At 30.0% G+C, this 15272-nt stretch overlaps 2 protein-coding genes and 1 long non-coding RNA gene across 9 annotated transcripts; 1 reads left to right on the plus strand and 2 right to left on the minus strand.

Moving 5' to 3' along the window:
* Positions 1–505: 505 nt before the first annotated feature.
* LOC128195773 (uncharacterized) lies at positions 506–3771 on the minus strand. Of its 7 annotated transcripts, none has more exons than XR_008247627.1 (7): positions 3234–3771; positions 2783–3126; positions 2446–2522; positions 2232–2355; positions 2045–2112; positions 1152–1931; positions 506–900 (listed from the first exon to the last, which is right to left on the minus strand). It is a non-coding gene; the product is annotated as an uncharacterized LOC128195773 (long non-coding RNA). The 7 variants fall into 7 exon arrangements; XR_008247625.1 differs by having other exon boundaries at positions 1152–1212; positions 1478–1931; positions 2783–3770; XR_008247628.1 differs by having other exon boundaries at positions 2446–2517; positions 2783–3771.
* A 1283-nt stretch (positions 3772–5054) lies between these two features.
* LOC108343583 (superoxide dismutase [Fe], chloroplastic) lies at positions 5055–8618 on the plus strand. The gene is made up of 9 exons (XM_017581945.2): positions 5055–5148; positions 5235–5275; positions 6511–6561; positions 6932–7120; positions 7204–7375; positions 7556–7677; positions 7812–7838; positions 7956–7979; positions 8244–8618. Exons 1-9 carry the CDS (start codon positions 5136–5138, stop codon positions 8340–8342), a joined length of 738 nt encoding a protein of 245 aa, XP_017437434.1. The 5' UTR covers positions 5055–5135; the 3' UTR covers positions 8343–8618.
* A 517-nt stretch (positions 8619–9135) lies between these two features.
* Positions 9136–11067, minus strand: LOC108342266 (ethylene-responsive transcription factor ERF062). The gene has a single exon (XM_017580017.2). The coding sequence runs from the start codon at positions 10554–10556 to the stop codon at positions 9354–9356; it is 1203 nt and encodes a 400-aa protein (XP_017435506.1). The 5' UTR covers positions 10557–11067; the 3' UTR covers positions 9136–9353.
* Between the last annotated feature and the right edge of the window lie 4205 nt (positions 11068–15272).

Consider the following 15272-nt stretch of genomic DNA (forward strand, 5'->3'; position numbering starts at 1 on the left):
ACAACCACTACAAGAAAAATCATTATTACATACCGCCAAAATCCGTATATAACATCAAAAATCCGTATATAAAATGATTTTACATACGAATTATATACGGACAAAAATCCGTATATAAAAAAGGCGTAGCTAAATTACATACGGAAAAATCCATATATAAATTACATACGGATATTACATACGGATAAATCCGTATGTAAATTATATACAGATATTATATACGGATAAATCTGTATGTAAATTACATACGGATATTATGTACGGATAAATCCGTATATAATTTACATACGGATATTATATACGAATAATTCTATATGTAATTACATATAGTATGTACATATGTATCTATTGTTTATAACATATTTAATTAGATTGATTTTTTCTAATAGTTATATAATTAATATTAAAATTTTTACACATTAAGACTTCTCATAAAATTATAAATAATTACTACCAGATTATAAATGTTAAGAATTTATAATATATAATTGTGTTGAAAATCAAATAATTAAAACATGAAAATTTTATTTGAATACTCTATAAAGAGAGTTCAAAGAAATAAATACAACTCCTTAATATTAATATCTCATAACACTCAAATTTAACTTTTACAATAAAATATAAAATATTAAGAAAAATATGAAAAAGAGAAAAATATCTAAAAGAATGTTCATAACTACTACCACTAATATTTCAAAACTCCCCACCATGACTTCTTGCTCTTCTAAGTAGTTGTTATTGATTCATTATGCTTCACATCAGCATCTGATGTTGGAAGGAAAGGGCTTGCACCATGAAGAGAAAAAACTGAATACGAAAACCCTTTAACTTGTTCAATCATTGCCCCTGGTCCCTTCAACTCCCCAAATCTTAAAATTGTACCATCCATATAGAATTAACCTGCAGAAAATAAGTATGGTCAAACATGTTATGTATCAATTCGAAATGGCACAGAAGCGTTAGAGAATTTCAAATAGTTGTTACCCGTTACCAAAAAATACACCATATTAAGTACTTTTCTAATTATTAAGAGAAGAAAGACAATTAAATCATAAATATATAACTAGAAAGTAACATGAAGGAAGATTACTCACCTGTTCTAATTACTTTTCTTAATAATCATGTCCAAACACAAAAGGAAGATTACTCACCTGTAAACTTGCCACTCATAAGGTGACCCTTAATTGCAACCCTTCAACCAGTTCTTTGTTTCTACAAACAAGCAAGGAATTTTTAGTAATTAAATACAAATGCAACACAAAAAGATGACAATCCCAAAATATTAAAATTAATAGTTTATACATATAACTATAAAACAGAAGTTAACATGAATAACCCAAAATATTTTAGGCAAGCATAGACTGAAATGGTAATATTCAACTAATATTTATATTATCCTAGGTTTTCTAGAGCTAAATACTCAAATCAAAATTCTATATTATCAGTAAATGTTAAGTGCTGAAGGTAAAAGCTTTACCAGCTCCAAAACATAAATAAGCTCCATAACAGTAGCTTTGAATTGGCGAGACAACATTATGAAATCTGGATCTTGTTCCAGCTCTAGATTATAAAAATGGAAGCAAATAGTCTTCAAAGATAATGAATTATATTTTATCAATGGTTGATTCATCATGAAAGAATTATAAAATTCTTTTTTTCCAGTTTATCATAATGCTAAAATGCCATACTATTAAGCTGAAAACAACAACAAAATTCTTAATTCATTAAACTATGTCAACTATATGGATTACACCATTGGGTACAGTCAAAAAACAAATTCTTAGAGAATTATTCCCTGTGACATCCCTTTTAACAACTTCTTCCAATGTTCTTCATGGTCCTCTACCCTCTTCCTCCAAAGAGACAAAATACCAAGTAATGGGTATTCCCTGTGCATGCACTCACACTCCTCTCCATCCATCACAGTGCACCTAATTTGGAGGGGACATCCGCAAAGGTAAAAGGAAAAGGTTAATATTAACCAATATAGTCTTTTGAGCATAACAGAGTAACCTTAATTAGTTAACAAGATTTAACTACTTACCCAACTTCCACTATCTGAAGATCCCAAACTTTCTTGCATATGCCACAATAATGCTTTGATTTTGTTAACTGAAAAACAAAGTGATTTTAGAGACTGGAAAAAAATTCTAAACAAGTCCAGAACTTGAATTATGATGTTTTAGTTCCAGAACTAAATACAATCTATGAGAAGAAAGTGATATACAAACTCTTTTATGTTCTACATAGGAATTGGCCCCCGACCCTTAAATCCTTTTTCTTCTTTAACATCTTATAAGGAATGTTCAACCCACAAGCTTCACAAGGCCACATCTCTTTCTTCTCAAATAAATCCTGCAATGGAATTCAAATCAATGAACCATTGAACTTTGGCAGAATTCGTTATTTATAGAGTAGTAAAGGAATCCACAATTTTATATGTACCGAGGCATGACTGTTTCAATGACAATTTTATATGTACCATCAGAGCTTATATCCTCACATGAACCTTCCTCGCTAAGCTGACAAAGAGAAATTGACTTCAAAAGTCACTTCCAAAACAATAGTATAATTGTGCTTTATCTTTCAAAGTGAACCCTTCTTACTTTAGAGGAGCTAAATCTATCCCTCTTCATACTCATAAGGATATGACAACCAAGGAAATGAGACTGAGACCAACATATCTTAACAATGAAACTTTGCTTGATGAAATTCCAACCTTGGTTATTTTCTGATAAATCATGCTTAAAATCATATTAAAAAATCATGCTTAAAATCATACCAGATTGCTTGATGAAATCTGGAAACACCATTCCAAATTGTTTCATGGAAGTAGCTCATCCCTGGTCTCAGCTCATCTTGTGGTCTTAGGGGGGTCCTCTTGATTTCATCTGTAGTTGCATTGTTCTCATCTGCAAAATGTCCTTTCTTCACCTTTTTCCTTCGACGACGAGAAATCTGGACCTCCTCAGCCAAGTTGGCCAAGTTAAGCATGTGCGAAAAGGACATGGCAACAACAATAGAGTCCCCTGCATCCAAACTAGTTATCATATTTCCAAATTCTTCCAGTTTCTTAGGGTCACGCTTTTCTTCATACTCAGCTGAAATTTCGTACACTTCTTGAACCTGCACAAAAACATTTACATAAATGTCGAAGAGAAGAGAAAGAACATAAATTCCGGAATATTTTCTGATAAATCACTATAGCCTTCTCCATCGAATCCACCGATTACATCCTCATTTTTGCACCATTTCACCGATTCAGCCGTTGAATCTTCCTTTTCCACCGAACACGTGACCTAATTCGCATTTCTCACCGAACAATCTTCCTATTTTTCACTCCTCTCCGAACCCTTCCCGCTCCTGGAGTATTATCACGAACCTAGGGTGGATGAAGGTACTCTCTCAGCGTCGAACTACGACTCCGAAACGAACGATGAAGGTGATTGCTTCATCAACGAAGGACAACGACATTGCTGTGTTATTATGCGACGACAGTTCGAGAGAGAAAGGGGGAAGAAGCAAGGGTTTGAGAGAGGGACAGCGACAGTGAAGAGGGCTCGGGAGAGGGACAGCGAGGCGAATAGGGCTTGAGAGAGGGACAATGAGAGCAAAGAGGGCTCCAGAGAGAGATGTGAAATCGCGAGGGTTTGAGAGAGAGATCAAATAGGGTTCGAGGGATAGAGAGAAGATCAGGGGTTTTGAGAAGAATAGGGTTCGAGGAAGAGAGAAAAGCTAGAGGGTTTTGAGAAGAATAGGCATAATGGTTCGATTGGCTTCATTTTAATCAGAATTTTTGTAAGTACGTAAAAATCCGTATATAATATCTGTATATAATTTTTTTTTAAAATCCGTATATAATATCCGTATGTAATATATATATTATATACGGATTATAATCCGTATATAATAATCCGTATGTAATAGCCATATTTCTTGTAGTGAACCATTATATCATAAAAAAATAATGAGTGATTTTAAATTATCAATCAAGATTAAAAATAGTAAAATAATTATTTAATTTGATCTTTTTAATATATAATTAGTTTTAAGTTATTCTTAAATTATAAAAATATTCATTTACTGTCCTAATGAATTTAATTTAAATAAGATGAGTATAATTGTATATAGTTAGTCAGTATAATTATATATATATATATATATATATATATATATATATATATATATATATATATATATATATATATAATCATTTTAAATTGAAAAGACGTAAAGACAAATACACATATGATTAAGATAAAAGTAAATAAAAATTTTAAACAACAGAATCATATTCAAACTTTTTGAAACCCCATTTCTTAAGAAATAATGGCTATAAAAAACAAAAGAATTTAATTATAAGAATATATAGTATACATTAAAAATTAAAATGACTCTAAGAGAACCGAAAATAATAGATATAAAGGGAAAGTAACAGTATCCTTCTTTTAATATATACTGTCAATGTTACAAATGTACACTTGCACAGACTTATATATGTTGAGAATTCTCAATTAGAAAAAAATATTTTGATACATTTTTACACTCATTATTTTTATTTTTCTATTACAAAAGTATGTTAAGTGAGTGTAAGTATGTGAACCTACTATTATCCTTCCTTCTCAATGTGAAGGTTTTGGTTAGGGTAAAAAATACGTGAAGATATTGTTTTATTATTGTTTTAATTAAATAAGTAATATTTAATATTTAGATGTTTTTACCTTTTTTATCCCAAAATAAGTAATTGTTTTGATATTATATCTCCAGTTAACTACAAAGAAGTAATTAATGAGATTTAAATGAGTTTTCTGATAAAAAGGAAACACACATAACGATACTTTGCATTGATTAAATATTTATTAATTCATCATGACAAAGAGAAATCCCAATTGTTCAAATTTACTATTTACTATTAACTTTTTTTGTTTGTAAGTAATAGATATTAGATAAATAGATAATCTTGCAGAGTTGTAGTACTGGGGCATTTTGCTTCTGGTACGTACCAGCAGAACATTAGTGTACTACAACATTCGAATTGTACTAACACATATTTTTGAGTCCTATATAAGTTTGCAAATTAGAAAAAGCTTGACCTTTATCCTAAAGCCTCACTCTTGCCACACGCCTCACAAACCATGACCTCATTAGGTGCTTCTTTCTTCACAAACTTTTGCTGTTCTAGTTTCATTCTTAATTTCTGTTTTTTCATCTGCTAATTCGTGTTTGCATTGCAGGGTTACAAAACGTGACTGGCATCAATGTTCTTTTCAAAGAGGTATATACTAATGCTTCTCATCACCAAAAATACTTCAAAATCTGTTTAATTAGTATATATTATTAAGGTACTCTGATTCAGCTACTTCAACAAGATGTTAAAGTTATAGTAAATTTATCATCATATGTTCAGTTTCTGAAAACAAAAAATTTTGTAGTTTTAGTTATTTCATGTGTTTACTCGCATAAGATTCAAAAGTTTACCTTAAAATGCTTTTCTTTGTGTATGTTTGATTTAAGTTAGATAAACTAAAATCGAGTTGAAATAGTAACTAATCGATGAAAAAAAATCATTTTTAATTTTACTTTTAACTTAATTTTACAATGAAAATATTTCACCGTTGATCATATCGTTTTAAAATTGAACACATGCATGTATAGCATTAAAAGATTACTCAGTGAAATAGTTATAGGGTTATTCTGACCGTGAGCTTATCAATGTATAGAAAGTTTATTTCCAAAATAAATTAAATGCATTTCAGAGATTAATTTATGAAATGCATTTGATATATTTAGGGAATAAGGTTTTGAGACATTTGGACGAGCTAAAAAGAATAGAGGGAAAATGGGAGTGAAAGTGGCAAATGGAGGGGTGGGAATAGTAGAAGACAGTGGAAGAAGCTTATGGAAGAGTTTGAGATTGGCTGAGAATAGGATTGCTGGAAAGAGAAGAAAAGGGGAGAAGGATAAAGGGAAAAAGTATTTTTAGTATTTTAAAATCACAAAAAAAAGGTGGGAAGTGCAAATAGAAGAAAAGGAGTGTAAATAGAATCATTCAGGCAATCTAAACCAAACCCAAGAAATTGTGGGCCGGCCTGGTTTATTGGCCCATTAACTTTATCTTTTCTCCTTCTTTTGGGCAGTTTCTTTCAGAAATATCTTCCTGAACCCTCATAAATTCTTGTCTAAAATATAAATTTTACATTTTAGAAGGTATATTTTAAAATATATTTTATATTTTATATTCTTGAGTGTATAATTCAGAATCCAATTTTTCAAATATAATTATTACATATTTCAGATTATATAATTCATGTATTTTTTTATTTTGTATTCTGTACAATCTAAAATACAAATTTTTTTATTGTGTATTCTGAAATACAAAAATTTATGGATACATGTTGACATTATGAAGTTACAAGAAGAAATGGCCTTTTTCTTGAGGCATATCGTGTGTGTTCTTTACTATTGTTTTTCATGTACTTTTTATTTAAGAAAGCATGTTGTACACTGCAGGGTCCAAAAGTCAATGCAAAGTTTGAACTGAAGCCGCCCCCATATCCACTGGTAAAAAGACCTAAAGTTTGCATGCTTTACAAGTTAGAATAGATTGTGATTCCAAGTTAGAATTGCATTAGCTTTTATATCTTTCATATATTGTTCTTTGAAACTTTGGTCAGTCTAATTTAGTAAAGAAACTTTAAAAAATGAAAGGATTCATACACAGGCATCTCAATATATGCATGGACTAAGTTACTATGATTAGTCTTATATTCTGCTCATTATGTGGACTAAGTGATTTGATCCTATGCTATAATCTGATTAAACACACATATAGATGATGATTCTCAAAATCACACAAGGCTCTTCTACTGGGAAAAATTAGTAACCACTTGATCGTATTTTGTAAAACATTGTGATAAATGAAATCTTTCAGAATGGTTTGGAGCCTGTGATGAGCCAGCAGACACTTGAGTTTCACTGGGGGAAGCACCACAGGACTTATGTGGAAAATCTGAAAAAGCAAGTTGTTGGGACAGAGCTTGATGGGAAGTCACTGGAAGAGATTATAGTCACTTCATACAATAAGGGTGACATTCTTCCAGCTTTCAACAATGCAGCACAGGCACGCATGCATTCTTATAACCAGAATCCAGTCTCATTCATGTTTCAAATTGTTGGAAATTAATCTTGTAATGCATACTGCAGATATGGAACCATGACTTCTTCTGGGAGTGCATGAAACCAGGTGGAGGTGGAAAACCAACTGGGGAACTTCTAGAACTGATTGAAAGAGACTTTGGTTCAGTTGAAAAATTCCTTGATGAGTTTAAGGCTGCTGCTGCAACACAATTCGGTTCAGGATGGGCCTGGCTTGCATGTGAGTTAAAATCGTCCTTTTAGAATGTGATCATTTCTAAATTTTAACTAATCAAAAAGCTTGTTCCATTTTACTTTCTGTTTTTCTTCTTGGGTAAGTGTTTACTAAGAAATTTGCTCATATAAGCAAGTCACATTCACATACCCTTCTTGTTCATTCATTTTTGTTGATGAAATATAGATAGATCAAGCAAACTTGATGGGGAAAATGCTGCAAATCCTCCTTCAGCTGATGAGGACAACAAGCTAGTGGTGATCAAGAGTCCCAATGCTGTGAACCCCCTTGTCTGGGGAGGTTATTATGTAAGTAGCAAGAACTAGTTATAATGTTAATGTTCATTGTTCATTGTTTATCCTAAAATATGAATGATAGTTTGGTTTGATGAGGATCATTTTCCTGATAAATTCTGATGTAATTTCATATTAATTTCTTGCAGCCACTTCTTACCATTGATGTTTGGGAGGTATATATATTAAGCAAATTAGCTTTCTGTTTGTTACTGATGAAACAACTTGCAGCTTTGTAACAGTCATCAATAACGAATTGCTAACTGTGTAATCTTTTTTCCATTTTTGTGCAGCATGCTTACTACCTTGATTTTCAGGTGCTGTGTTTCTCAAACCATTTTATATAGCTAAAAGAAAAACTACCAACATTCTGTTTCCAATAAATTCTTTGTATTGACTGAAATTCACCTGAATCTCAGTAATTTAGTCATAAGATCTACCATTTTGGAAATGAGATCAAGTGAATTTTTCACCAACCAAAAAGAGTGTAAACAGTGTTGCTATCATTTTTTTCATGCAATTATTAGTGAGAAATGTGTTCAACAGATAGATTTAACTATGATTCTTTGTCATCTTTCCAGAACCGGCGCCCTGATTATATATCAGTGTTCATGGATAAGCTTGTTTCTTGGGATGCAGTGAGTTCTAGACTTGAGCAAGCTAAGGCTTTAAGTGCATGATGTTGACTTGGATGGTGTGATGTGCAATGAGTGAATTATTTCTATCTAGATAATGTAATATGCACATCCTTTGCACTTTAGATACATGTAGTATGAGGGTTAAATCTCTTCATCCTGCAGATTATGTTCTATGATCAGAAATCTTGTTTATGGTTATCTTTCACTATGTAACAATAAGATTGTTTATGCATAAACAATCAGCAAAACAATATTCTATGATGTACAACTTTTTCTCATGACTTATATGGGACCTTACCTTCTTGTTTGATTTATAAATTCAGAAAAAAGAATGAAATTTAGGGAATCATAATTTTCCAGTTTCAAACGTTACCTCTTCTTCAATATCAGAATTTTTTTTTCCTTTGCTAGAATTCCTCTCCCTCTTCCCCAAACCCAACAGTCCATTACATAAATAAAATACAATTTAATTTAGTTAAAGCATAATGCAAAACGGGTACTGTAATGAATCCTTATTGGTCAATCTTGGTGTTACAGTGTTGTATATTTCAATATTGCAGTAGCATGTTAAGGAGACAGAGTGTTGGTATATTTTACCTTGTATTCAAGCTTTCAAGCACAAAAGATTAAGGTTATACTATTGGCTTCTGCGTTATTCTATTGCCTATAAATCTACGCGAGAGAGAAATACAGTTGAATATTTCTTCAAAATTACAATCAGCACAGTTTTCAACGTTGACTATATGTTTTCTAAACAGCCTTTGAACTGAACCAATGATTTGTTCAGAAGAAGAAATATTCTAGCATAACTTAAAATTCTATCAGTATTTGGCCATGAACAAAGGGTATTAAGGAGTATACTAGTTTCAATACATCTCTATAGATCATTACAGGAAAATATAACCTGATGATTTAGTGTGGTATTTAAACTGCATCATGTAGAATGAAGTAAAGAGTTTAACGTTGAAGTTGTGGTACAAATGAGAAACATAATTGAGATAAAACAAGGGCTACTATATATGTATGCTTTGAAAGTAGAAAAAAAAAAAGTGATCATGAATTAGAGACCAAAAGTTCATCCCAAATACTGTCCATGTCTAAGGAGGGCATTCTACTTAACTGAAAAGTTTCCACATCTGATATATCATGGTGTATACTTTTGCTTTTCTCAGTATTATCAAACTGCCACTCCTTCATGGTTGAATTCTTGTCATTTGTACTTTTCAATTTGCCATTCTCATCAGTGTGCTTGTTGCTTAAGCCTGCTGGTGAGTCAGTAGGCTTCCTGTGAGAAGAAACACCTTGAGATATTGCTTGTAGTTTTGCCTCCACAAGTGCTGCAGTGGTTCCATTCAGAGAATTGGCCTGGATTACATGCTTGAGATCTGGGAAGTTCAACTGTGCATATTCTCCTCTCAGTATGTATGCTGCTGTGTCATATGCAATGGCAGCATCTTCAGCTGTGTCAAAAGTCCCTAGCCAAACCCTTGTCCTGTTTCTTGGTAATCTAATCTCCGCAACCCATTTCCCCCAGTGTCTCTGCCTCACCCCTTTAAACAGCTTGCCTCTTCCACCATACTTCATAGGCTGAGTCCTAGTGCTACTCAACCAATTCTCGTTGAAAGACTTCAGATTCTTGTTCGTTTTGTGTGCATCACTACATCCTTGATGCTGGTTTTGCCCAAAGTGAGGAACTTGATAGGTGGGGTTAGAAGTTACAGACATGACTTCACCACTTTTCATATTTGATGATGATGAGTACACCATGGAGGGTTCCTGCAAAACCAAAGTCAAGTTTGGAAAATTGGGTGGGGCAGAAGAAGAGGCTAAAGAAGCAACAGGCTCATCAAAACATGGTGCCATAGTCAATGGTGGGAGAGTTTCCAAAAGATTTAGAGGAATGGAGCTGTTTTTTGTGCCCGAGGCTGGGAAGATAGAATTGGATCGGTTTCTCTCTCTCACATTTTTTATGTCTTGAGGGCCATTGAACTTTTCAGGGATATGACTAATCCATGTGGCTAAAGGTGCCTCTTCTTTCATTGAAGTAGAATTTGAACATGAAAGAAGTTGTTGAGATGATGTTATGGATGAGTTTTCCCCACTTCTTAACACATGAAGATGGTTAGAGGCAGTAAGAGAATGAGAAACCCCTATCATTGCATTGTCCAAAAACTTTGATCCTGTTTCCATTTCCTGCAAACAAGTTGAAAATTTCTTTTGAGTGAAGATTTCCTTCTTTGGAAATGTACCCTTCATATAGATCCTTCAGACAGTAAATCTGAGATAGAACACTGACAGATAGAAATGATTAAAATCCATGCACTCCACTAAGTACATTTCCTGAGGACTAAGGCACACCTCACATTGGCAGGTATCAGTTAAGGTTTATTATTATAAACAATAAAAGTAACCTACTTTTTTTCATTAGGAATATGTTGTGGCTTCAATCAGGTGTATTTCTTTATGGGGATTTCATTTTTTACTTACAATTTATGGTTGCATTATATGACATGCTTTTCCTTCACAACCAATAGGAATCAGACAGCTCAAGCTTTTTGGATCAGCTGTCATACAGGGTGCAAAGTATTGAGAATTGACATTCGTTTGATGACAACAGCTTCCTTAATTTAAGACCTTCATGTTCATTGTTTGTTATTATATCTGGTATTATTCTTTCCTCTCTAATCATGTGATTTTGTTGAACACCCACATGCTATATTCTTCTCTTGACTGTGCTGATGTAATTTAATGCAGAAATCCAATGAACCAATTACAATTTGTTTTTTGTTACTGATACATTTCATACACACCAGAGTACAAAAAGTAATAATTTTATATTTTAGAAAAAATGAAATTTAGTTTCTAACCACTAAGATGACAAACTGCACTATTTTTCCTCCTTAAAAAGGCACTAAGTTTGGAAGGTTTGGTGGTGCAATTGATTAACAAAGGTTTATCATTTGTTGTTCTTGTTGTTTTCCCTTTTGGTGCAAACAAAGGTTCATTATCTATGTTATCATGTACACGAATACTATATTTATGAAGGATTTAATTTCAATATCCTTTGTGTTATTTTGATGAAGTCAGTGCTACCTTTTTCAGGTCTATAGCATTAAACAAAAACACTCAAATGTGTGAGCACAGCAAAGTATGAACTTTTTGAGTTTTTTATTTTCATCAAACACTTTGATTTCTTTTGAGAATGGCATAAAGACACTGAAAACGGTTCATAAGGCATATAGATAATGCCAATGAAAATGTAGCAGAAGCTAATGGTTAGAACAGGACTTCCATATATGAACCTATAATGATTAAAACTGCACAAGCTTGTGATTCATTGCTCTAATTTGAAGACACCCCATTTGTTGATGCCACATGGCCTGACCACTCTAAGGAAGTAACACCATTTTTTTTTCTATGTGAGACAGATTCTAGGCATCTTTCACTCTCCATGTAACTTTTAGTAACACTTTAAACCATTTACAATAGGTTCCTCCAATTGTACAACTGTTTTCTCAATTACTTTATAAGCCATGCACATGGTTCTGACCAGGAAAGAATGTGATGTGTGCCACAAACTGAATTGCTTAGTATAATAAACAGGACAGAAGGTGATGCATATGATGTTGCTTTAGTTAGCTGTCAACTTTTCCCACATCAACCATTATTCTTAATTCCTATGCCTTGGTTTGTACCTCACCATGATAATCAAAAAGAGATTAACATTAAAAATGGTCTTGCAGTTTGTGTAGTTCATTGAAATAAAGATAAAGATGCGTGGCTTATCTCTTGATGAGACATTCAAATTTTCAAAAAGCTTAACATAAGTGACTGCAAATGCAATACAATTCTATTGTATATTTAGGGTTTAAATATATTTATATGAATAAAATATAGTTTTTTTGCATGCTTTTTGATGCCCGTAAGTTTTAAGTTTTATAGTGTTTGATATTTTATTCTAGTCTTGTCAAATTTTTATTCTTGTTTTTGAAGATACAGACTAAAAGTAAAAAAATAATATTTCACATGGACAAAAACAATAAATATCTAGCTATCTATATATATTTAACGTAAAATAAAAAAAAAATTAAAAAACAAAACATTTTTGTTAAAGATTTTATATGGGTATATAAAGCCAACCAAATTACAATATATAATTTAGAACAATTTTACAAATTAATTTTATGAGAATCAGTTAAAGTTAAATTTATTTTCTAATTTAATGTTAAAACATAAGATGTGCAAAATTTAGTATGAAGGTATGGGTTAAAGATTTCATATCCATTAAAGTTTGGTAAAACCAAACAATAATATACGAGTAAAGAAAATTTTCGTTTTAAAAGTTGATGTATGATGATAAAATACCAGATTATTTCAAAAATAAAAAAAAAATTCAAATTTTATTTAATTATTATGTTATTCCTGCATTAATATGAATACGAAAATAATTTAAGTGAAGGTTAAGCTAAGTGAATTACTGAATTTTTGTTTTATCCAAAGCAAGCATCGGTAAAACAAGAAGTTCTTATCATGTCTTTATTTAAGAGTATATTTGTATGACTTTTTCAACAACACCTATGCTAATATATGACAGAGACCTAAGATATGTCTATCAAAGTATAGTTACGTTAATATAGCTTCTAAAACACTAGTCATATGTTTTACCTTAAAATAGCTACAAACTATTTGTCATTAATTTGAGACCAATTTGGGTTTCGCAATTGACTGAATGATTTTGTGCTCAACTCTTAATAGTGCTTTTTATCATCATTATGCCACTTACAAAAATTTGTCATTAATTTATAACAAATAAACTTGTAGCTTACCTTCTATCAAGGAATCTCATACCTCTTACTTACACTTTGATTCCATAAAAAAAATTATAAAAGGTATGAATACATTGTAACTACTCGTATACCGATCGATCAAACACGTCGCACTTTACTTTTGTAATCCCACTACGTTTTGTTGTAGGATTCATGAACCACTCCAATAAGGATATTCAAAAACTATGGACCATTATTAATTACCTCTTAGTAAAGTGTGTTGAAAAAGATGGATCATCTTCAACTATAAACCCTTAAAAAAGGGCAAAAGGTTATAGATTTTAAGTTAAAAGATACTATTAAATGAGTTTGAATGGATGTAAATTTTATTTTATAAATCAGTTTTATAGAAATGAATTTAATTTAAAATTTAATATTTCATATAATATCAAAATTATGATAAAATATATTTTAATAAAACTTATTGTTTGTTAAATTTATTATTTCATATATAGATTATCTTAAATTTATATATGTTTACAAAATTTATTATTTAATTAATCATTCTAACCATAATAAAACTATTGTTATTGAATCATCATAAATATCTAATATCAGATTTTAAGTATATATGTCGATACAAAGAGTATATTCATGTTTACCTTACAAACAAGACAAATTTATGGAAATTAGCTTAAACTTAAGGCTGATTTCTTAAAGGAAAAGAAATAATGTTTAAATGTATATTTGGCAAAATTTTAGAAATCACAGTGCGTTTTCTTAAGAAAAAAAAAAGTCTAAATATAATATATTTCCTCTGCATGTATGTGATTCTGCTTTGTGTTTTACACTCTCTCTTTTTTTCAATTATTAAAAAATATGATATGGTTTTGTCACGAAGGAAACGGGATCTGTTTCTAATTTAAAGTTTTTGGTACAAATTTGTGGGGGAAATGCATGAATCCTTCCCCATCATATGTTACATATCTGTCTACCAAACTTAAATTTAACAATGTTGATCCTGGAACACAATATGCAATAATTATGTTTGTACATTTTGTTATTTTCTACAGAACTGTAGCAATCTAAATTACTGCTTTTGTTGTTTTCGTCATAAATTATTAGACAGAAATGAGTCATTAACCTTTTATATAAAATATTAAAATATTATCTTCAATTTAAAATATTAATATTGAAAAAAATTATATATTTATTTATTATATTGGAAGACCAAAATCAGATATAGAATCCTAAGCTTATTACAATGAGATTACAGGAGCTATTAAGTTTATTTTAATTAACCAATGGACAAATTATTCAGTAGAACCGTCTACAAATATAAATGATAAAATTTTATATTTTCTATCAAATGTACCTTAATTTTATTAATGAAATATATTGAGAAATAAATGTAATTTTAAATTTTAATTACTTTTAAACTATTATAACTTTTATATATAAATCAATTTTATTTATTTATTTTTAATTATATATATATATATATATATATATATATATATATATATATATATATATATAATTTGCTAACATATATAACTTCTTAAAGTATATTAAATTTTAGTTGAGAAAAATATTTTTATATATATTATGAATTTTAAGTTTTAAGATTAAGTATATTTAAATAATTTTTTATTTTAAATCAAATTAAAAATTATTTTCTGATTCTTTTATTTTAAATAAAAATAAAAATTATTAAAATATTTTTATATTTAAAATATTTTTTTTTATAAATAGGATATATTTCTCGACTAAAATTTGATATACATAAGTTAGTATATTATATATTTTATATCATATTATTGAATACCATATTTTAAAACATTTCCAGTTCAGTTTAAAACAAAATTGAAACATTTAAAAAAAATAATTTTTATTATGTTGATTTGTGCAATGAAATATATTTTAATTTAACTTATTTTGAAAAAAGGATAAATTGAAATCTAAAGATTAGTGAAAATATGTATATTCACTTTTTTTTCTATAACAAAGAATAATAAAATTATTATTATTATAATTATAAAAATTAATATAGATAATTTTTATTTATTTCAGAGATAAGTTTTTATTATAAAAAGTTATTTTAGTTTAAAATTTGATTAATTTAAAAAAATATAAAAAGAATCACTAAAAAAAACATTTAACGACAAATTTGGAATAAAAAAGTGTACACCAAAAAAAAATCTTC

The sequence above is a fragment of the Vigna angularis genome, chromosome 3 (genome assembly GCF_016808095.1).
Source record: "Vigna angularis cultivar LongXiaoDou No.4 chromosome 3, ASM1680809v1, whole genome shotgun sequence".
Taxonomy (NCBI): Eukaryota; Viridiplantae; Streptophyta; class Magnoliopsida; order Fabales; family Fabaceae; genus Vigna; species Vigna angularis.